This window comes from Triplophysa rosa, linkage group LG8 (assembly GCF_024868665.1).
Source record: "Triplophysa rosa linkage group LG8, Trosa_1v2, whole genome shotgun sequence".
Taxonomy (NCBI): Eukaryota; Metazoa; Chordata; class Actinopteri; order Cypriniformes; family Nemacheilidae; genus Triplophysa; species Triplophysa rosa.
In genome coordinates, this window is record NC_079897.1 from 3,939,908 (window position 1) to 3,964,419 (window position 24,512).

At 37.9% G+C, this 24,512-nt stretch overlaps 1 protein-coding gene across 6 annotated transcripts in view; it reads left to right on the forward strand.

The window, feature by feature from the left end:
* The window catches only part of arhgap33 (Rho GTPase activating protein 33), a 44,790-nt gene that overhangs the window by 14,915 nt on the left and 5,363 nt on the right, over window positions 1-24,512 (forward strand). For 2 of the 6 annotated variants that reach the window (XM_057341250.1, XM_057341254.1), the window contains exons 2-20: window positions 2,210-2,278; window positions 5,622-5,656; window positions 8,185-8,276; window positions 9,437-9,521; window positions 12,854-12,940; window positions 13,176-13,313; window positions 14,196-14,288; window positions 14,612-14,734; window positions 16,267-16,344; window positions 16,422-16,503; window positions 16,713-16,778; window positions 18,007-18,036; window positions 18,822-18,971; window positions 19,051-19,153; window positions 19,706-19,850; window positions 20,006-20,088; window positions 20,356-20,463; window positions 20,604-20,749; window positions 24,353-24,506. In XM_057341250.1, coding sequence (XP_057197233.1) covers window positions 2,210-2,278; window positions 5,622-5,656; window positions 8,185-8,276; window positions 9,437-9,521; window positions 12,854-12,940; window positions 13,176-13,313; window positions 14,196-14,288; window positions 14,612-14,734; window positions 16,267-16,344; window positions 16,422-16,503; window positions 16,713-16,778; window positions 18,007-18,036; window positions 18,822-18,971; window positions 19,051-19,153; window positions 19,706-19,850; window positions 20,006-20,088; window positions 20,356-20,463; window positions 20,604-20,749; window positions 24,353-24,506 — 1,867 coding nt within the window. The remainder of the gene's footprint in view (window positions 1-2,209; window positions 2,279-5,621; window positions 5,657-8,184; window positions 8,277-9,436; window positions 9,522-12,853; window positions 12,941-13,175; window positions 13,314-14,195; window positions 14,289-14,611; window positions 14,735-16,266; window positions 16,345-16,421; window positions 16,504-16,712; window positions 16,779-18,006; window positions 18,037-18,821; window positions 18,972-19,050; window positions 19,154-19,705; window positions 19,851-20,005; window positions 20,089-20,355; window positions 20,464-20,603; window positions 20,750-24,352; window positions 24,507-24,512) is intronic. The other 4 variants (XM_057341255.1, XM_057341256.1, XM_057341251.1 and 1 more) reach the window with 3 other exon arrangements.

Below are 24,512 nucleotides of genomic sequence, written 5' to 3' on the forward strand. Positions count from 1 at the left end.
ATGGTTGCTCGTCCATTATCATGTTTTGAGGTCAGACCAGAGACACCCGCTGTGAGCAACAGTGAACCAGAAACAATAAACTTAATGGCCAGTTCCAGTCGATGATATCGCAGGGTTGTGTTTTTGTGTCCTTACTACTCTACCACTGTCAGACTCTTAACACTTTCTGTGTTTACTTCACGTGTGTCCTTAAAAGGATACTTCACCAAAAAATGAAAATTCTTTCAAAATGTATGCACCCTCACGTCATTCCAAACCTGCGTGAACACTTTCTTTCTTCTGCAGAACACAAATGAAGAACATTTTAGGTAACCGAACAGGGGGGCACTGTGACTTTCATTGAAAAGTGACTTTCATTAATGGACACAAAACCACTGACACATTTCTTAAAATATCTTCTTTTGTGTTCCACAAAAGAAAGAGTCATATACAAGTTTATGAACGGCATGAGGGTGAATAATGGTATTGTTTTTTGTTCATAGGAATTTAATTCATTTAATATTTAGCATGTCGAGAAGAATAGATATGGGGTGTAAATAAATATGCATAAATGCATCATCTTGACAAGAAAATTCAATGTCTTTATTGTGAACATTAATAAAAAATACATTTTTTATAAATAAATAAAAATTCTTGTCTTTTAATATGTATTTTTTTATATTTATGTTATGTATTTAAAAAAAAAGTGTAGTTGAACATTGAACATAATTACAAAAATATTTATATATATATAGCTATTGTTTGTGTAAGTTCTGTATTTAAGCAATATATAGAAAATCAAGAAATCATTGCATCAGACCCAACTAAATCTAGACCAAATTCATATTTCATGATGCATTACATTATTTTATAATAAAAAGGACTTGAAGTAAACCGTTGTCAGAAATCAAATATACATGCTGATATAATATCTATCATAATATATATCATAAGATGTCTGTTTGTAAGGTCAGATTGCATCATGTGTTCGTGTGTGTGAAGCTACTCTCAGACAGCCCAGAGAGAGCAAGATAGGATGTGATGAATATAGCGCGCGCGTGTGTATGTGACCCATTTTGTTCAGTGCACCTACAGGCAGACTTCACTGCGTGTGCTTTTACTGGACGCTTGTGTGTATGTGGGGTGGCCATTAATAAGACAACCACACAAACTCCCACAGACCCCGTGTGATGCTTACGCAAGCACAACCCACTGATGTTCATTTGAATATGTTTCTCCCCTCTACATCTATCCTGTTTCTTTATTTATCTGCCATGTGATTTCATCCTTTACACACACACGTTTTGCTTTTCTTCATGGTCAAAGGCTGTGCTGTTACTATAGAGACGCTGCCCACATGATGTTAGAGACTTTGACAGCAGGACTTCTGTATTAATCCTCTCGCTCTTCTCCGTATCAGCAGTTCGGGATGTTCAAATGACCTCGGACAATTGTAGTCGAGACAACCGCTAGGAACGTTGCTATGGCAACTCACAGCCTTTGCTATGCACAACCATACAGCGTTGATAAAACCATGGTATTTTGGTGTATCCCATGGTTCTGAATGATTGCTGTATTATGTAAGTATTTACATGCTATGGGGTATGCAACGACAAAACGTCTGCACCTGCATTTGTACTTGAGTGAAGTATGCTTTTGGCTTAAAATCTTTGTTTGATGGCTGAACTTCTCTCCACAACTCACACAAGCCAAAGATCGTCCCTACAAAAACACACCATTCCTATATCAACACGTTGCCATGGTTGCCGAATACTCTCCATACCAGAGAATTCCAGCCTGGAGATCTCATAGATTCTTCGCACAGTTTTGTCTGTATGTTTACTGCTGTCTGCAGTAAGATTGACCTCTTTAAACAAACAGACCTTCACATCATGTCAGCGGCAATCACAGAATTTATTGGATTTTGTTTGCATCTCAATATACAACATGCTTAAAATATTTTGTGCACGTTTATGCCGTTTCTCTCTCAACAAACAAATTAAATCATCATGGTGTCACAATTGAGTTTCAAACATTGAACGATAAAGAGAGAGGTTACAATGTTCATCTCTCCATTTGAGTCATGTGTTTTCGTGAAACATCTTGTTTCCATCTCAGTTATGCATCTTCATAATCCTCATGCGTGTTTAGTGTTCAGGACACTTTTCTTTTCATGAGATTGTTGCACAGATTCAAGCTGACCGCACTTATTTTCCTTTTCTGTGTCAAGTGTCGGGACCCCAGTGGGTTCGGAAATGTGCCATGTTTGTGAGAGCCATGAGCCTGGCAGACGTGTCCGGTAAGTGACGATGTGCAGCCAAACTCACCTCACGCAGGGGATGGGATCAGTTCTGAAATCATTTGACTATTATTACCAAAATCCTCTGATACAGGTGTTTTTGTTTGTATCAGGAATTGAACCCATCCCTGCCTGTAGCTTTGTCACCGTGCATGCAGCGTGTTTGTGTTCATGTTTTATAATATTTTTTTTGTGTTTGCATGTTTTTTGTGTCGTAGTCGCTATGCATATTTGGTCTTTCTGTGTTATGCTTGTGACAACCTGACTAGCTTTCTTTGTGAATATGGATAAAATCATAACATACAGCTTGAGTTCTGTTCAGCCAGTTGTTAGATGGGTGGACTGCGAGGTGTTGGTCAGTTTTGCTTTGAAAAGCATAAACATTGAGTCTTAGGTTGGATGTTATGTTGGTTGGAAGATATGGTGTTTGTTTTGAATGAAGAGATAATGAATGGGGTCAGCAGATTTGTTTAAATGTCAGCTTGATATCAAAATAGATTTTTATATAATATATGAATTGTTTGCATGTTGTTTATTTTATTTTATTGTAATATTATATATAATTATTTTACCTTATTGTAATATACTTTTAAAAAGTATTGTAATATTATATTATTTTTTTGTAAAATAATTTATTTTAAGTTAATGTATTATTTAAAGCTTCATAACTTTTGCATCTCTTTAGCCTTTTCTGTTTGAAACACAAAATGTCATGTTACTTCATGTACTTATCTTTACGTATCTATGTTGAACAATTGTTTTAGTTTTAACCAAATAATTCATTTCAGTTTAACTTATTTAAATTGATTAGTTTTGTTCATTATTTTATAAGAGTTTGCTAGTGAAACCACTTACAAGTGTAAACAGGGACGCTTGGCCACAAACGCCAGATCAATCCTAAAATGCCCAAAAAGCTGAAGAGAGAACAGCTGAAGAGCTCCGTCATATGAGCAGCCCCCCTCCCCTCCTATGAACAGCTGAAAAGGTCTGGCCTTAACCCAGCGTTCTGATCAGCACATCAAATATTCAACAGGTACCTCTGAACGTGAGCTTTGCGTGTCTGTGTCTGAGACGGTACGGAAGAAAGAAGAGTTAGACGGGTATGTGAGTAAAGAACCGGTTTGCGCTCATGGGAATTTTCAAGGAAAGCCCACCGTTCCACACGTGTGCGTGGAGGGCTCTAGCACGGAAGCTGAAGATGTTTGGGGATCAGACTCCAGTCTGATCTGTCGGGCTCGATGAAAAGATGACCTAGAGAAGTGATGACAGCTATGGTTGGACACAGTTGCAGCCGGTTTTCAACCCGTTGATCTCACAAGATCATCTGTAGAAGAGACAGAGATGTTCAAGAGGAAGAGAGTGCTCAAGGTACAAAGAGGAACATTCTTGTTGCGGAAATATTTGCTTGGTGCGTGCAGGGGTCAATTAAACTTACTGGCTTGGAAATGGATTCTTGGCTTGCATGTACTCTACGTCTTTAAAGCTCAAGGTTTGAACAAAAGCGGCTGTCCAAAGCAGCCTGTTTTGTGCCCAACAGTGTCTGTCAGAGAAACATAAGCCAGTCATGGAGAACGCGTATGATGTTACAGGAGAGGCCGCGTGGACAAGCAGTTTTCCAGGGTTTTGTACCAGCTGGTTAAGAGAAGGTTTGGTGCCGTAGACTTAAAATGTGTTTTTGTCAACATTTGATATGTCTACTTTATCAAAGAGCATTTTGCATGTTTCACACCTTGAGTTCACCTCAGGTCAGCCCGTCTGCTGTGACGTCTGTATGACGGCCACCAGGTGCTGCGTTGATTTGGTCTTCTGTGAATTGTTTGCTGTAAGTTCTCAGGTGAGGTGGCCAGGTGTGTTTGCGTGACATCACCGTGGCCTTGCACAACTTGCTCCTGGAAACCAGCTGCATTTACCGTAGCTACAGGGTGATTCCCACCCATGTGGATGAGGATGAAGGTTAAAGTGTAGTTATTGTTAGAGTTTAGAGAGCCAGTTTTATTTTACATTCATGGCTGGCTAGGCGAGTCTCTGTGGTTCTGGCAAACAATTAAACTAGGACTGTATGAGGGTTTTGTTTAGTGATGCATCCACCTGTTGCAGTTAGCATGGATATTTGTCTCTGATTGTTTTTCAGTTGTGTCTCATATATTCTTTTGTGGATGTCTAGCCAGACGTTTAAAGATTTAATCATTTTTAATCCATTTAAAGGGATAGTACACCCGAAACTTAAAATTCTGTTATTATTTACTTACTATGAAGTTGTTCCAAACCTGTATAAATGTCTTTGTTCTGTTGAATTTAAAAGAAGATATTTTGAAGAATGTAAGAAACCAAACTGTGGGTAGCATAGACTAGTAGTTGTTTTTTCCTTTTATGGCAGTCAATAGTGCCCCAGACAGGAAAGCACCACTTAATTTTTTAAAGGAATAGTTCACCCCAAAATATATATATATTTTGTCATCATTTGCTGACCCTCTATTGTTACAGACCTGTATACATTTCTTTGTTGTGCTGAACACAAATGAAGATATTTGAATGAAAGTTTTGGGTCACCATTGACTCCCATAGTAGGACAAAAGACTGCTATTAAAGTCAGTGGTGACCCAAAACGGCTTAGTTACAGACTTTCAATAAAATATCTTCAGTTGTATATTTCATTTTTGTGTGAACTAAGTTTTGAAAATTATTTATTAAAAAGTTTTTAGAACACCTTGCATTGGTGAATCATGCACAATAAGCCAGCCCACGTACAGTATGAATTAGGAATCTTATTAAATTCAAATTTGGGTCAAATTTGATTTCATATTTTAAGTTATGTCAAAAATAGGTTTAGGAGTGAATTGTCACGTTGAGCAGGATAGGCAATAATGTCCTCAAGTTCTACCACCACAGTACAGAACGTTTCTTTCTCTTTAGGATTCTTGCCTTGCTCAATAACCCCTCTATCTCTCAGATTTTGACAGAATGTGGCATGTGGTTTTGTATAATAATTACTAATTTTGAATAACAGCGTGACTCCAGTTAGCATTTTCCACTCTGCTATGCACAGCGGTGTATTCCTGCTGATTTATAGGGTTTTGTGTTGACAAAAAATGACTGTCTTGTGTATCAGTGTTGTCAGCTTCGCCTCTGAGAACTGCATTATGCAAATCCAGCCATGATATTTGGTTGTAGGTCATCTGCGCTTTTGCTTTGCACTGTATAGTTAAAGCACAGACCCAGGGGGCTTTATTATCACCATGATTGTATGAAAATAGGTGTGGGATTATTTATTTGTCCGCTTGCTTGACTGTTATAATGTCCATTCACGTGAGATGTACTTATGCACTACTGACCGTTTCTAAAGGTTTCTTTCCCAGAGGAGAGCAGCTGGCTTTAATGGTAAGTGTGGCCGGCACCTCTTTCCTTCCGTCCTGCCACGTGCATAGTGCTTAAAGGGCCAGTTCTCCCAAAATGAAAGATTCTGTCATTTATTCCCCTAATCCACATTTACTTCCCTTTATTCCCTAATGTTGGTACAAAGCTGTATGACTGATTTTCTTCATCGAGCAGACAGGAGAAATGAATGTACTGGTCATTCTAAGCTGTGTAATGAAAGTAAATGGGGAATTGTTGCCTGAGTTATATGGACTGTATTTAAAACGGCCTTAGTTTTTCTGCGGATGTAAAAACAGTTGTTCGCACTGAAATGTGGCACAGTGATGCAAAACATTTGTGGCATGCATGCATTTCATAAAGATCGTCCAGTACAGTACATGGTTTTCTATAAAAGAAAGTAAGCTTTCGACCGGAATGATTGCGAGTAAATTATTTTCATAATGGGTGAACTGTGCCTTTAAATCAGGCTGATCATTTTGCTTCTAAAGTGATTGCCTTTTAAACTGAGCTGGCTTTCCAAACTCTCAAAAGAATCAGAATCGTATTGGGTAAATGCTCCCTCATTCCTGTGTTTGAAATCACCCGTGACTGTTTGGTGTTGTGCAAAACTAAAGGAGGACAGCAGATATCTGTTCTTCCCCCGAGGGGATCGGGAAGTGCTGTCTCGCAACCAAATGCTCCCGTGGCAGCGTTTCCATCGAAACTGCCTGTCAGGTGGATGAAACTCAAACAGTCATCATGACAGGGCCGCTGGTATCCAGAACTAATAAGCATGACTGAAACATAATTCACTGGAGCTTTCATTCATCATAAACCGGCGTATGATAAGATCTTGTTGTAGGTCCTTGAGGGCTGTTTTGTAATTCTTTAGAGACCCCATGACGTCAAAACAGGGAGGTTTGTCTGTTTTGTGTTGGCTGCATATGTTTGTGTGGATAGAAATAACAGATGATATAAATTAAAAGGCTGAAACAAACGGACACATCAAACATTAAAGATGAAGCGTGTAACTTTTTCACTACAAACATCACCAAAGTGCAACTGTGTCATTGGTTGGACAAACGCACCAATTTCGTCGCAAGCTCACGCTATTGATTGAGCCTGTGTTGCTGTTTATGATGTTTATGAAAAGTCTTTGCACTGATCATCTTTGTTTCTATTGTTTAAAAGCTTGCCATGTCTAGCTTTTGTTTTAAACAAGGCTGCGTGTTAGCGGACTGCTATCTCGGTCATTTCAAACTGCTTTCTGCTTTGTGAGTTAATTTCTGAGTATGATTTGTAATCAAAGTGATGTACTTGTAAGATTATGATTATCGGTTTTTGTGAGATCACTGCTGCTTTTACATCTGGGATTTGTAGTCTATCTTCTCCATATGTGTGTGCGAGCCATAAGTACGGTGGCCGTGAAGTCCAAAACAAAACAACAAATCACAAAACTAATAACAAATCTAAAAGCAAAATAAATAATCCAAAATCACAATTACAAATCTGAAAACTCAATATCAAATCTAAAAAAAAATAGCAAACCATAAAACGCAACAACAATTCGGGAAACAAAACGACAAATCAGAAAACATAACGACAAATCAGTCAAACCGGAAAAGGTAGGTCTTTTGTTGGAATGGGATGGCTACTGTTGATTGGACGAAACTCCTGTCAATCAAGATATCCAGCACGCTCACTATGAGAAAGAACATTTCATATGTGATACAGGGCATATTCATTGATTAACGTTCAAAGGCCACATTTTGTTAATACAGTTAAAACGGGCTCATCTTGCATTAGGAGTAGATGCGTGTCCGGTGCGCTACTGTTTCACACTGGATGCATGAGCTCAGCCTTCGCGTTATTTCGTTTCCCGAATTGTTGTTGTGTTTTAGGGTTTGCTATTTTTTTTAGATTTGATATTGCGTTTTCAGATTTGTAATTGTGATTTTGGATTTTTTATTTTGCTTTTAAATTTGTTATAGTTTTGCGATTTGTTGTTTTGTTTGCACTTCACGGCCACCGTAATTAAGGGTCCAGTGTATGAAATTTAGCGGCATCTAGCGGTGAAGTTGCAAATTGCAACCAATGGCTAACCCAGTACGATGGCTGACACAGAACTAAGATGTCATCATGTTTTCACATCTTTGCTGAAGGAGAAAACGTATTTTTGAAACGCGCTCTGTAGAGCAGCTTGTCCGTTTAGGGCTAATGTAGAAACAACATTTCGAATTCCATGTAAGGGGACCTGCGGTGTATGTAGATAGAAATAGGTCATTCTAAGATAATAAAAACATAACACTTCATTATGTAAGGTCGTTGAAGTTATGTATATTTTATTGCATTTCTGTCAATAGATCCTCCAAAAAATTACACACTGGACCTTGTGTCCTTGACTTGAGTTGATGCATTGTCAATCATGCCTTCATAAGATGGATGAATGGGTGGCTGGTGAATTGTAATGTTGCATGATCATGAACTCACATTTTGTCTCATTTTTTTATCTCTCTCCTGTCCCGTCTTCCATTCCCTTCCCTGTTCCTCAGGCTCGGAGCACTGATAATCTGGACAGTTCTGGGGAACCTGGGACCCGATCAGTGGGCACCACTGCCAACTTGAAGGGGAAGATGAGCAAAAGGTGAGGAATGTGTCAACGTCTATGTTTGATTTTTGGAAAAGTGCAAGATAACTTCAGTGAGATGCTGATGTAGTGTATGATGCAATAGGTATGAAAGCAATGTGACCCGATTTGTGGAAGCAAACGGCTGTTGATGGTGTGTAGTGTGGCGGAAGAGAAGCAGATAAGTGTGGGTAGATATTATAGATGTGGGAAGGTAAATTTAGGTCTGTACTTTATTAGTTGCAGTTTTGTTAGTGACTTTAGTGACCAAAGTGACTTATAGTGCATTTGAAGTACATTTTTATCAGTATGTGACACACAACCTTTTGCGATGCTAATGCAATGTTTTAGCACTTGACCTACAGGAGCACCACTTAAAGGTATGGTTCACCCAAATATAACAATACTTCAATCATTTACTTCCCCTTATGTCAAACCTGACTTCCTTTTTCATCGGCAGAACACAAAAGAAGATATTTTGAATAATGTTGGTGACCATTGACTGCTGAGACATTTCTCAGTATATCTTCTTTTATGTTCCACTGAAGTTAGAGTCATATACTGGTTTTGAACAACATGAGGGTGAATAAAATGTATGACATTTTCATTTTGAAGTGAAGTTTACTATCCCTTTAATATAATCGTGTTGCTTTTGGTATAGTTGCTTTGGAACATGAAGTCCAGTTTTCAGGTTTGCGTTGAGCTCTCAACACACAGTAAAACAGGAAGAACCAAGTTTTACTTCCTTCTTCTCAGTCTGAAATACCACATAATAGGATGCAAAGTATTTCTGTTGTGTGAAGTGATATCGCTGAAGTACTGAGAGCTGCCCTGGGCTGTTTTTACATCCTGTGTAACCTTAACATATTTTTTTTACAAGTGCCTAAGGAAATGTGAGTTGCACTGGTCTATGCAAAAACTGTTATGATGCTATAGCATGTTTTATATGGTTACCAGGGCATTGATGTTTGGTTGCTAGGGGCTTTTGAGCATTGATTAGCATATTCCTCTGCTTGGTTGCTAGGGTGTTCTGGGAATGCTGCTCATTCTGATGTAATGTTGATGTTTGTTTGTTCATATTCTATGCGCATGCTTGACTGACACGTGTTATGTTTACACTGTGTACACTGCAGGTAAGTAGCGTTTTAACTCATTCGGTGATTTGGTTGTGGTTCCAGGCTGTCTGTTGTGAAAGGTCACTTCCCCAAGCTTGTTGACTGTGCCCACTTTCACTATGAAAACGTGGACTTCGGTTCATTAGAGGTAAGACCTTCTTTTATTTAGCCAAGGTCTTTCTTTATTGTCATACAAATGATATGAGATGTGTTTTTTCTCTGGATATTTTGTTGCACCGTTTTTGCATGAAATGTGATATTGGCAGAATAGTTTGGCTTTGTTCCAATTCCTGGTGATGTGTCCTGCTGTTTGTTGACGACATTTATAGCTAGCTATGTTGGAAACTGGCAGGTTCACCTGAAAATTCTTGCTGTTTACTCACTCTCAATCCATCTCAGATGTATATGAGTTCCTTTTTTCAGCTAAGCACAAGATTTGTGTATAAAAATGTCTGTCACTATATGTCCATCTATAGATGGTTTCATTGGATGCACGCGCCTGACCAAAGTTAACTTCCAGTCTGTGTTTGGTTATAATATAACAATTTATTCTAGATTTAATTAATATTTTATTGAATATTAATTGTATTAAATTAAATCTACTCTGCAGTTATAGATTCTTTGCGGAGGTCTACCGGAAGTTTAGTTTGGGCCACATAATGTCTGTTTATGTTGTTGCCACTTAAACTGTCTACACATCGATTATATAAGTGATCCAAATGACTTTAGTGTGTTTATAAATGTCTTTTGAAGTTCTTGAAAAAGAAAACAAGTAATTCTTGAGCTGTTTTAGCAAAACTGAAACCAAAACAAAAGCGCATAGTTCAAATATGGCGATGTGTCGATTGTTTCATATCTCATTGGTTCCCGGGTGTGGTAATGAGATATTATATGGCAAATATTTACAAAACAATTTTTCCCAGTTGCATAGACAAGGCTTAGCCTAAGCCAGGACTATGCCTTAGTTAAAGCAACACCAGGGAGTTTTTCGACCTTAAAATAATCTCTATAAAATTATTTAGTGGTAGGACAACTCTTAACTGGACGAATTTGACTGCCGCTGCTACCTAAGCAGCCCTCTATCGGCTGAAATCACACTTGCATCTTTGGTGTGCGTGTAGGTTCACAAGCCCTGCCCATCACCTGCTTTACGGCATACGTCATGTTTTACTCGTAGCCTGGGTGAAGTTAGCCAACAGCTAACAATAATATGAAACGATCTAGTTCGACACAAGTCTCCAAACCATCACCATGGCAGAGCCAGCAAAAAAACTGAGGAAAAGAGAGAGTGATCGGACACGAGCCTGAACACGAATCAATATCTGTCACAGATATAGTGTTATGCTTGTAAATGATGACTTCCAAACCACAATAAATGTTTTATGGTCAAAAGTTGCTGATTCCTTAGTTCATGCACGTAGACTAATGTTATCGGTATCTACAGTATAGTTACTATGCTAGGCACTATTCCCATAGCAAGTTGAGTGCAAGTTAGTGATTGCACCTATTACTCAAAGCACAACGCTTGGTCGCGAGGGCGTTTTTTCGTTGGTAACTAAACACATTCACGTCCATGCGTTCTGTTTTGGGTGACTGCAAATGGGCTATGTAACTATGCAACGTTGGCATGTTAGCTAGTTTGTAGCTAGCACGCTATGCGCTAACGGCTAACAACCAGCTGCTACCTCAGAATCTAGTTTGAGCTATTAGCATAGTCCAGTAGTATACCCCGTGGGAGCCAAAAGTGTGCTTTAGTACATGCACAGTTTATGAAGTGACATGATGTAACAGCGGTTTCTGCTTAGTCAACAAATTCATGTGTATTGCGCTGCCCACAGGGAAGCTTATACAGCGACAGTATTTACGACACTGATAACAGACCATTACGCTTATCAACCACATGGGGGAACCATAAGCAAAAGTTCTCTAGTGTTGCTTTAATTTAGGCTATTTAATTTTATTTTATTAAAATGCAGTAGAAAAAAACATTACTGATGTGCATCTTGAAACAAAACAATGGCACTGAGATATTTGAAGATATGTCAGGGCAAGTTATTTTCAGTTAAAACAGCTCAAAATTCATTTTAATCTTAGACTAGTCTTAAGCCTTGTCTGTGAAACCGGAGCTTTGTCTTGTAAGAACCAATAAGATTTATAGTAATCAACGTGGTGATTTTAATGTGGTGCTTTTATGGGTTTCGTGTTACATATCCTCAAAATATGATTTTTTTTATAAAAAAGAAGGAAGTCATATACATCTTGGAAGTTATGTGAATTTCCGTTTTTGCCTGAACTATTCCTTTCAAAAATAGTTCTCACACAGTGTGTTGTGTAAAAAACTGTGGTGAGTTCAAGAGAGTTTACAGCTACGTAGACAGACCTCTGTTCTCAAAATGCATTTCACTTTCCCTGTGGAATTGTTTCTCTGTGTTGTGTACTCCGTATACCTGGTTTGTGTTTTAATGGCAAAGTGCTGTACTATACACACACAAACACACACACTGGAGAAAACCACACAGCTTGATGGAGTGGAAGGTCTCTCCCATTAGTGTTTAAACCCCTGAAGAAAAGAGAAAAATAAAACCTTGGAGATCTCTCCTCTCTCATCTTGCATTACTCAAAGCAGTTTAAGAAGTTACAAGACCTCATGAACTCAATCGAGTATATGACTACAAGCATCTTTTTATACAGGTTAAATGTTTTTGATAAGAAATTCTCATCTCCTACAGCACTGCCAGATGCGGTGGAAAACTACAACCTTGTTAGGGCTGACTCTTAACGTCAGCCGCTTTGAATACATTTCTATGACTCTTTACAACACAGAGTATCAAAAGCCCACAGATGCTACAGGGATGTGAAAAGCATTTTGCTGACTGAATTATTGTGAGGGATCATCTCAGCTTCTTTGAGATATGAACTGTGTTACATCTCACCCCAAATCAAGAGTTATGTCATTTATCTATTGTGAACGCAGTATCGCAGCCAGTCAGAACATCAGATGTTTATACATTATCTTCTTACTCAGAAAACAACTTAAGTAAAACTTCTAGCAAGCAGAAATCCATTCGTTTGATTTTGGTGAGATGTGGGGAAAATTTGGGATGAAACCAAACCTGTTTAACAAGGTTTCATGATGCAGGAAATGATCTTCTCTATTACTCTCACACCGGCATAACAAATGCTAGCATTGCTTATCTTTTACACTTGCTACGTTGCTAGGAGACTTCTTTGCAGACAGCACAACACCTAACGGTTTTTCCATTTTCCGAACATCAGGAAAAACAGGAATGGAAACTAAGTGACCAAAAAAAGTCATGTGTCGGTTATTGGAGTCAGATTAGAATGGAAGTAGAGGACTTTATTGTTTAGCCTTAGGATGCGGCACAAAACCGTTGACGTAAAATGTTTGTTGATGTGTACTTGAATTATCAATTATCAATCACACCCTCATTAATGAACGTCTGCTCTTTACACCTTTAGCTTCAGTTTGCCAATGAGCAGAACGATGCCAGCTGGACCTCGGGCAGTGCCAAAGATCTGGTTTTCCTTGTGCAGGTGTCCTGCCAGGTGAGTGAGCGCACCTGCCCCAGCCACAAATAACACAATTCTGTTTGTTTTTTCATTATTCACTACTTTTACTTACAAGAATGTATTATATTATTATATCATGGGATATAAGTTTATCAATAAGTAAACCCAAAGTAGCCAACCCTATATGAGTAACATCTGCATTTAGGCTACGACTCCCCCTATCTTTATGTTTAACTCTCTCTCTCTCTCTCTCTCTGTGTCTGGAATCTAGGGTAAGACGTGGATGGTGCGGCGTTCGTATGAGGAATTCCGGACGCTGGACGCTCACCTGCATCAGTGCATTTACGACCGGCGTTACTCACAGCTGTTGGCTCTACCTCCCCTCAGCGAGTTCGGAGACCGGGTGGAGGTGAGATAAATTGAGACGGCTACTAATGTCTTCTTGTTCAGTTTCATGTTTGCCTGTTACGGCATTAGCTGCTCTGTATTGAGGTCGTCGGCCATTGTAGGTATCTGGACACGTAGAGATGAGGCTGGGAGATATTACTTTGTCTTTCTCATTTCAGGTTTAGTTATTTTGGTCATTATCACGAGAATGTTTAAATAATTTTCTCTGTATATTGCTTTTAAATGTGTGCAGACAGGTGTTTAACTCCGTATATGCACAAACACTATATACTGTATGCACACTATATAGACGGTTTCATCGAATGTCCGTCTGTGTCTGTTTTTTTGTCTGGCTTGTGGGTAATAATATAACTGGCCAGTATAATATAAATAAGATATTTATAATAACTATTTATACATTACTTTTTTTATTGTATAATAATTGTATTAAATAAAGTATTTGATTCATTTTATTGTACATTCATTTTATTGAATGGGTCGTGTAACTTTGTCGTATTTAAGTTTAGCCAAGTAACGGTTCTTCTACTGGTAACCAAAATAATACTGGCTAGATGTACTTTTAACTGGCTAGCTAATGTAATTTACTTGTCATTTCTTTCGCTTGTTTTCATAAATAATCTACAGGGACTCTATTGTTAGCAGATGTTTACCGAAAGTTAAGGGCGCACGCGCAGTAACATTTGCTAATGTTGCCTTAAAACCGTCTATACACATGTGTGTATGTATTGCACTTGAGATATAAATGTATATCTTTTTCTATTTTTTTTTAATTCATCACACACATAAAAACACATATGTATTTGAATACAATGTGCATGAATAGTGTTTTATCTAGTGAGCTCATTTCCTGTGTGTTTACGAATAAATCTTGTTGTTCACACAGACGTTCGCGCCACTGTTGTCCGAGTATCTGAACCGACTCTCCATGATCGTGGATAACAAGCTGAACTGTGGGCCAGTTCTCACCTGGATGGAGGTGAGATACGACAAGAGAAAAGATGAGACTAAAAGACATTAGATCAGATCACAGCAGTTTTAATTTTATATTTTCGGACTAAAAGCCTTGGTCAGCTAAAACAAAAAAAAACAAAGGCATAATAGATGTTTTCTAAAGTCGGCGTAATATGCAAATGCACAATGAAGAAAAAAGTTAAAATCTGCTAGATTTAAACTTAAAACAACCCCCAGGCACAAACACGGGTGCTTGTTTTAAAGAAACGCCCACAGACACGCGATCAGGTACAAACAAGACTCTGGATCTCTGAAGTTACAGCTAATGATTTTTTATATGTGCAACAGATCGACAACCATGGCAATAGATTCCTGCTGAAAGAAGAGGCGTCTTTAAATGTACCGGCCATCGCTGCTGCTCACGTCATCAAACGCTACAATGCCCAGGCCAGAGATGAGATCTCCATTGAGGTACAGCCGTCTGCTTACAAAACCCATGACTTGATACTTTCTTAGGTAGGTTTTTACTTTTCATATGTACCTCCCCAACTTCCCAAATTAAGAGGCTTGTACAAGACTTTAGTTTTTGGTTTCCCATCACAAGCCTGAATCGTGACTTGATGTTGCAGGTGCTGTTTGAAGGAAGAGATGTTTCTTTCCTGGAAAGCTTTGTTATTGGATAAACATTTGTATATGCCAATGCTTTTGCTCTGTTTCAGAGGTGGACAGTACTTAAGAATTTTTACACTAGTGCTTAACTGCAATATAAAGCATTTATCATTTTTTTACTTCACTAAGTTTTATTTGTACACTTTCTACGTGTTTTTTACCTTTAATACTTAAGTACGTTAAAAATCTAGTACTTTCTAGAGAAAGATTGTAATTTGAATATCGTCTGAAAATCGCCTAAATGTTTATTAAAAATGTCTGTTGCCTTTAAAGCAAATATGTGGACTCAAACCTAATTTCAAGAGGTTTTTAAGAAACTTAAACTTGTTCAGATGGATTTTCTTTTTGCGCCGTCGCTGAGATTAAAACTGCAACATAACCTCCAAACTCTTCCAAAAACTGCCTGTCCTTATTGTGCACATGCTTGGACACCCTTCCTGGTCCTGGGACGCTACACTGTTCTCTCCTCCTCTATTCACGTCCCCCCTCATTTCACACTGCTCTATATACAGAACATCTTTCTGGGCCAGAGAATGGGGCGACCCAAACTTAGAACACATTTAGGTCTCTCTCTCTATCTGTCTGTCTGTCACACTTCATGATCATCAGCCTGTTCCTTTATTTATTTTCTTTTTTTACTAATGGGATCTGGTAACCTCTCGGACACCTGAGTATCCTTCCAGCTACTGCCTCAGAGCTCCCAAGAAACCATCTGTCTGCGAAGCATTAAAACTTGAAACTTTCAGAAAAAAGTTTTTGCGCCTTTTTTTCCATTTGATGTCCTTCTCTCATTAAGGTTAATTTGAACTGTCTCTATCTGTACTCTAGTGAGATATAGGAACCGATGTTCTTTCTCTTCCTCTTTTTGCATTTGGGTCAAAGTGTACTTGGCATGTAACGGTAGTGTAAGTGTATATTAGTCTGATTGTGACTATATTTATGGTGTTAACAATTTCTATATTATGATTTCTGCATGTAATAGCAGTGTTTTAAGGAGTTAAAGTTAAGGCAAATAAATATATATGCATGACCACACATTTTATAATGCACCAAGTTGTGTTGTTGCTTGTTAACGGCAAACAGCCTTCAGTTACAAAAATAAACTATATTACATTGCAATAAATGTGTGTAGTCTGATAACTGTTGATAAATATAGTTGGATAGTGAATGGTGGTGTTATTTGTTATATTACTGTGTCCCACAGGGTTTTTAACACCACAAAATCCACTTTGTGTCGTGCATAAGAAATCTTTTTCATTTATTTATTTCACTTGTTGTAAGGGAATGTGTGCCGTTGACATGCTAATCTCACGTTCTTGTTCCTCTTTCTAAAGGTTGGCGATATTCTGTCTGTTATCGATATGCCGCCCAAAGAGGACACCACGTGGTGGAGAGGGAAACATGGCTTCCAGGTACCCCTCTAAACTTCCACACCTGATGTTTTTAGTGAGCTCTTTAACCCCATTTTTCCTGCTCTCTTCTTGCTCAGGTTGGCTTCTTTCCCAGTGAATGTGTGGAGTTAATCAATGAGAAGTTACCGCAGTCCGTCAGCGCTCCTGTCAGTAAGCAAGGTAATGCGCCGTGCTCTTCAAAATCTACTGTACACCCCAGTGTGACTTCTCAAAAAAAGGCCCTCTATATAGCCAATTGTTCTTTTCAAGCAATAATGTATAATACGTTCAAGGCAAGCAAACCATGATCTGACCATTTAAGTAATGATATATGGTGTAGTAGCGTAAGTCGGTGTGATTTTCTCCTAATTTGTTTTTATGTGTTTCAGAGGTCGATGGGTTGAGCTGTAAACCCGGCGTTACTAACACAACAGGACCTTCCTCTCCAACATCAGGTATGACAAATAATACTTCTCTATGTACTGGGTTTGTATTCAGGGCTGGATGATTTAGTGACACCGTTGGATATTAAAGTTGTTAGCCTTTTGACAATATTCAATATACAGCCGCGGAAAAAATTAAGAGACCATTCCAAATTTTTATTTAATCAGCATTTCTAGATGTATTGTGTCCAGTCCAGTGTCTGTTAAATTTCAACAAAATCAAACCTCAGTAGTGACAAAGTCATCCAACAGCAATGAGAACGACTGACAGCATGACAAGACACATGAAAACTGTGATCAAATCCAGGTTATCACATAAAAAAAACGGACAAACGTTACCTGAATGCATACAAATATTACTGTTGTATTACTTAAAAGTGAATATTAACTGGTTTTCTTTGCAGTATTTGAGGTCTGAAAAAAATATAGAGCATCTTTTCTGTTATTTTCACCTGTTTCTCCAGTTTTCATTTTCTGCAAATAAATGCAAATAGAAATAATATTTATATTTGACATCTAGCAGAAATGTTAGTAGTTCACAGAATGAAACAAAAACAATAATGTTATCTAAGCGCATACCTATAAAAAGTATATTCAGAAAAACTGAAATTACTTTTGAAAAGGTCTCTTCTTTTTTTCCGTGGCTGTAAATTTTAGTATTATCGTTTTTGCTACGTCATGGTTTTGAGCACTTTCTCCCCAAACAGAGAAAACATACTTTTTAAACAAATCTATTGCAAAAGGTTGTTCATTTACATTGAATAATTTCCCAAAGCGACCTACAAAAGAGAGCGTTTTAGTATAAAATATTAGAAGTAAAATGTAGTTTTTAAAAGAAGGTTTGCTATTTTCCACAAAACAAGCACACATAGGCAAATGAGAAACGAAACATTTGATTCCGATTCATCACATTCACTGCAATTGTTCCTTTGTTGTGAATAATCAGTATATCCTCCAACTTCAGTTATAATCTGACAATCATGTGCTTGTGTTTCTTGATGTTCTGGAGCAGATGATACTTTAGCCATGTTATGACGTCGTTTTAATAGCCTTGAAAGGCATTTTAGACTAAATAAAGTCTCTTCTGGCATTTCTCACTGATTCATGTCTAAGATAACGGTTATGGTTGTCGTTTAGCACGACTCAGGATCTACTAATATAGTTAAATGCTGTGATATGTGGTGGCTAGAGATGCATTTGATGTTTCTGCCGATTGTGTTCCCTCTCTTGTTTCTCTCAGTTCTTCATCCTTGGTTCCTAAACATGGCTGGTAACAAATTCAGTGGAATAACTTAAACTAACATTTCTGTATCTGTTCTGTTGCTAACGCTCTTCTGACACGCGCAGGGTTTGTAACACAGATTGTGGTGGTTTGTACAGCAGGCAGAATGTGTGGGATGGTGATCGTGAGGGTTGGATGGATAGCGAACAGTAAAATGCTGTAGAAATCATTCGAATGTGTAGCATCTCTTCAATTACAAGCAGCTTGTTGCATAAATCAAAAGCTGTTAGTGGGATGCAATGATTTATTTTTATGTCTGTATGCAGTGTTGTATTAAACGTTGTCATGCAGTATTTCTCTCTAACAGAAAATCGCAGCTTTTAAGGACCCTATGAAATCATTATTTGTGATGTTTAGTCCTTGAATAATACATATTTGATGCCATTCTTCGCATTAAGTAGGACATATTTTAAAACAGGAAAGAAAACTGAGATATCAAAATGATTTGATTGGGTCTTTTAACAACATTAATGATCACGCACACAACAGGCAAGATCTTGACGTTACGGCTTTAACAGGCCTTTATTAACCTGATCATTGAAATATTTATTATTTTAAATCTGCTTGTTAACACTGATTGTACGTTTGTCGAATGGTGCCTTAGGTTGATAAAAATTTCTTTTTTTACATTAAGCATACCGAGATACGTATGTGTGATGTAGTCAAAAGCGTTTACTGGTTTATAGGATCTTCTCTTTAGATATCACAGAGCCCTGACTAAAAACACAAAGGGTTCTGTCCCTGATAAGCTCTTTGTCGCCCCCCTATGGCAGTCTCCAAGAAACATGGCAAGCTGATGGGTTTCCTGCGCACCTTTATGAAGTCCAGGCCCACCAAACAGAAACTGAAACAGAGGGGCATCCTGAAGGAAAGAGTGTTCGGCTGCGACCTCGGCGAGCATCTCCTTAACTCTGGCCAAGATGGTACGGAAGCAGAAAATAATAAAAGGTTTGAACTGAAATGTGACATTGATGAAATTACATTTTTGTGGTCAAACTTCAGTCCCACAGGTCCTGAAGAGCTGCTCAGAGTTTATAGAGGAACATGGTGTGGTGGATGGGATCTACAGACACTCTGGGGTCTCCTCCAACATACAGAAACTCAGGTGTGTGTGTGTGTAACCATGTTGGATTTTCTTTCTCATGTCATAATCTGCTTTATTTTTTTATTCAGGGGTTTGGACAATATGTTGTATTCTGGGGTTGATTTAAATCTACATTACAATATCTTTCAACAGAAAGACAATAAAAAGTCTTTCTGTTTTCAGGAGGGATTTCTTTGTTCTGAGCGATTATTAAAGGGATAGTTCACCCAAAAATGAACATTCTGACATCATTTATTCATCCTCAACTTTCATTGACTTTCTTTCTTCTGCAGAACACAAAATAAGTTATTTTGAAGAATGTTGATAACCGAACAACGGCGGGACCCATTCACTTGCATTGGTTGTGTGTCCGTACAATAGACGTCAATGGGTGTCTACGTTGTTCGGTTACGAACGTTCTTCAAAATATCTTCTTTTGTATTCTGCAGAAGAAATTCATACAGGTTTGAAATGACATGAGGGTGAGTATATGACATTTGGGTGGACTATCCCTTTAAGATCTCTTGATATCCATTACTATGGTAAATGTATTCTTCGTCTCTTCCTGATCAGGCACGAGTTTGACAGTGAGAATATTCCCGATCTGACGAAAGACGTGTACATGCAGGACATTCACTGCGTCGGCTCCTTGTGCAAACTGTACTTCAGAGAGCTGCCCAATCCGCTCCTAACGTACCAACTCTATGAGAAGTTTGCTGTAAGTTTAAGAAGTTAACTTTACATTCACTGTACAACAGCAGTATTTAAAAAAGCATTTTTAGAATCGTCTGTGGTCGGCGCCTTCAAGACATTTTACTTAGTTCCTGAAGGTTTTCACAGTAAACACTGAGCCGTATGTCTCTGTGTGTGCAGGAATGTATGGGAGAGATGACGGATGAAGAGAGAATGGTCAAAGTTCATGATGTCATTCAGCAGCTTCCTCCTCCTCATTACCGGTAATACTCACTTTGTTCTGATCTTACACACTGCACATGGGTCACAAGTAAGGCTGGGAAATGATATCTTGTATAAAATGGATCATTTTTGGCCAAGCAGATTCGGTAGGTTGGTTTTGATAGTGAAGTTTATATCAGAAGCTGTTAAGGTTTAATAAAAATTCTCGCATTCTCGTGAGTCCAGAGGCAAGAAAAGATCGTGTATTTATCCAAATGTCACATTATTTAATGATTTTAATGATGATGAGATGTTTATCGTCGCCTCAGAACATTGGAGTACCTCATCAGACATCTGGCACACTTGGCCACGTGCAGTGCGGAGACCAGCATGCACATTAAGAATCTGGCCATCGTCTGGGCCCCCAACCTGCTCAGGTAATTCCTACGTATTGGCAATGATATCAGTGTGAGAAAATATTATTGGTTCATTATACTGTCAGCATCAGTCTGGTTAGACTCAATGCAGTCTATGTTTACACTAATATTAATCAGAATCTGCTGTCGTTTCGTATTAGGTCACAAGAAATCGAGGCGATTGGTTTAAGCGGCGCTGACCCATTCAAAGAAGTGCGGATTCAGTCGGTGGTCGTGGAGTTTTTGCTCAGCAACGTTGAAGTTCTCTTCAGCGACTCTTTCACGTCCGTTGGCCGTTTCAACGCAGGTATGTTGAATGAAACATGGGACAAAATCACGTCTGGTCGTTTACTTCTGTGTGGACGTTCACCCTTTAAGCCCTGACTTTAAACTGCTCTTTGGTTAAATAGATACTGAAATTCTGTTCCAAAACCTACTGCGTAGGCAGTATTTTAAGGTATCACATTATCAGCGCAAAAGTCTGTTCACGTTCTTATAGTGCTGCCTTTGAGTTTAGCCTATTAGGACCATAGGTACATTTTTTAAATAAGACCGTCCCAGAATGTTTTCAACAAGGTTGTTATTTTTTAACCATCAAAATATGTGGTGTGTAGTACAAAATGAACAAAATGCTAAACTTTATTGGCCAAAACTATTTGGCAAAAAAGTATAAATTAGTATGCAAATGCATTTTTTGTATATATCATCACATTCTATTATACAAAAAATTAGGGCTGTCAAACGATTAATCGCGATTAATCGCATCCAGAATAAAAGTTTGTGTTTACATAACATATGTCTATGTACTGTGCATATTAATTTTGTAATACAAAATACAAACACATACACAAGTATACATATTTAGGAAATATTTACATGTATTTATTTATATTTGCCAATAATTGAAATTATATATAAATGTTTATTAATATTTAGATTTTTCTTAAATATATGCATGGATGTGTATGTGTTAATAAATACAAAATTATTATGCACAGTACACAGATATATATTATGAAACAAAAACGTTTATTCTGGATGCAATTAATTGCGATTAATCTTTTGACATCCCTACAAAAAATGCATAGAAAAAATGTTATAAAGCAAACACTGACGACAATTTCAGTGGCTATTTGAATAAAAAGCAATTATGGTCATTTTCCATGACTGTATATTGTAAACATTCTGTATATCAAATGCAACACTTTTGTCTAAACTGCAAATTCATGAGTTCGATTCACAGGCAACACAGACTATTTAAGGTACTTTGTTCGTAAGTCATTTTGGATAAAAGCCTCTGCCAATTGCTTAAAGGTTAAAGGTGTGACAGGCATCGTAACGCACACCACAAAACATATTTGCATTGGCCTGACACGCCCGTATGTAAGTGAAGCTTACCGAGCGCAAACTGTGTGTTTTCATAGCAACAGGAGGGGCGGAGCACAAGATCTCACGAAAGCCCCGAACACGCCTGGTTAGTCTTCAGGAGGCCAGGGGGGAGTCCTGTTTGACTGACCCCTCTGCTCTAGACCCAGATCTGCGACGCTTCTCCATGATGTGAGACTCAGACTGACCCTCTGTCTCACATGTGGACACTTTTCTGGAAAAATGCATCATGATAACTTCATGTAGTCGGAGTGATTTTTGAAACCTAGTAGAGTTGGTCTACTAGGTTGATACCTGGTAGTCCAGCTTATAATAATCAGGTTTAACATGCTAATAGATCCAAATGACCAGCTAGAAACCATGTACAATTATTTTCCAGCAGGGATGCATCTGATACCACAATGTTCACACCATATTTTTATATTCATCATATTCATCCTGTTTATGTCATTAAATCCATTGCTGGATATTTCATTTGAATTGTTGGTAACACTTTACAGTAGAGATGCACCGATATATCGGCCAATAATCGGTATCGGCTTTCGGCCGATAGTTTAAAAACAGACCGATATATCCTGTCAATCAAAAGAGGCCAGAAAAATGCAACGAATTTGTGCTCTGTATTTAGAAAAAGTTAAGAAACAATCACCAGTTTGATGTTCAATATCCATAGTCATTATATGAATTAATATTTTAACATTCAGAAAGTTCAGAAATAATAATTTAACTTTACAAATTAATTGGCAGATATCACTCTGAATAATCTGTATAGATGGAGAAATTTAGTATCGGTGCATCTCTAGTTTACAGTAATGCATTAGCTAACAATGAGCAATATACTTTTTAACATTTATTAATCATTAATCTACATGTTAGTCAATTGTTCATGTTAGTTCACGGTGCATTATCAACAGGTACAACTGTTGGTTTAATTCATTAGTAAATACTGAAACTATGATGAGAAAAGATGAATAAATGCTATAGAAGTATTGCTCGATGTTAATTCATGTTAGCTAAACTACTGTTATCAAACTTTATTGTAAAGTGTTTCCAATTTGTGTATGCAAGCTGTTAACACGTTTACAAAAATGTAATTCTTTTGCAGCATGGTGTTTATTAGGCAATAAATCTCTCTGTTGACATCAAATTTTGTTGTATTTATATTTTCCACCATATAATAATAATTTCATTAAGTTGGACATGAGGTTAATGATCAATACCAGACACTAGGATCAGGTAAAGTGTAATTCAGTCATTTTTTTGTGTGTCAGCTTACGTTTTTGTTTTAATCGAAGGCGTTTTGTAAGAATTAACCCTAAATGTTGCTTTCAGCATACAGCTACATGTCACGCAGTCTTTATTCCTAGTTTCGCAGGCTATGTTTTTGATTCTACTCGTTTGATGTTCTGGATTTTATGTGCTGGCCAAGGCCTGAAACGTACTCTATATGTATGTGATAGCAGATGCGATCTTTGTTTTATACATAGATGGTTTTAGAAGTGTCAGAACTCAAGAAATGACACCAGAATTTATGTTAAAGTCATAGTTCACCGAAAACAAAAATTTATTTCATAATTTTCTCACCCTCATGTCATTCCAAACCTGTTTGATTGTCGTTTGTCTGCAGAACACAAAAGAAGATATTTTAAAAGAGCGTTAACCAACAGCATTGGCCCCTGTTGACTTCCATTGCATGGACACAAAACCATTGAGACATTTCTCAAAATATCTTCTTTTGTGTTCCGCAGAAGAAAGAGTCACATACAGGTTTTGAACCATATGAGGGTGAATGATGACAAAGCTTTTATTTTGGGGTAAAATGTCCCTGTAAAGGGATAGTTCATTCATTCACCCTCAGATTGTTTCAAACCTGGAAGAATGTTAGCAATTTATCAGTTCTGGGACATCATCCACTACCATAGTAGGGAAAAAATATTGTTTTTTTTGTTCTGTTGAACACATAATGAGATATTTTGAAGAATTTAGGAAAACAAAGAGTTCTTGGGCACCTTTGACTACCATTTAATTCTTCCTACTATGGTAGTCAATGATGTCCCAGAACTGAAAATTACTAACATTCTTCCAAATATCTTTCTTTGTGTTCATCGGAACAAAGTTATTTATGCAAGTATGAAATTACATGAGTGTGAGTAAATGATGACAGAATTTTCATTTTTGGATGAACTATCCCTTTAAATGTGTATCTTGATCAACAAAGTACTTCATGGTAACTGTTTGTGTCTGCATTTGCATTTTTCTTTAGCGTATGTTCTTCACTTTTGTCTACTTGTGATCTCTCAGTGTGTTGAATTCTACAAAGCTTATACTTGCAGTAGAGCTGTACGGACTGGGGAGCTTTGAACGAGCTCATGTTTTTTCTGACAATGTTGAATTATGTTTGTTTGTTTGTTGCCGTTCGCTGAGCTCTTTGCCAAAACCTGCCTCCATTTACCCGCTTTTGCCCTTTGCCTTGATAAGTCAAATATGAGTCTGAATCTTTCTCTTGTTCTGTTTTCTCCCGCAGCCCGGCAGTCTCTCACCAGGCCCAAGTCGTTTGTGTCCACCAGGCTTCTGTCTCTGGAGGAGGCGCAGGCTCGTACCCAAGCTCCTCTTCTCCTGCAGGGATCTCCTCATGCTTTACAGGGCCAGTTTCACGCTGTGCTCGACCTCCCCGACAAGTGGGT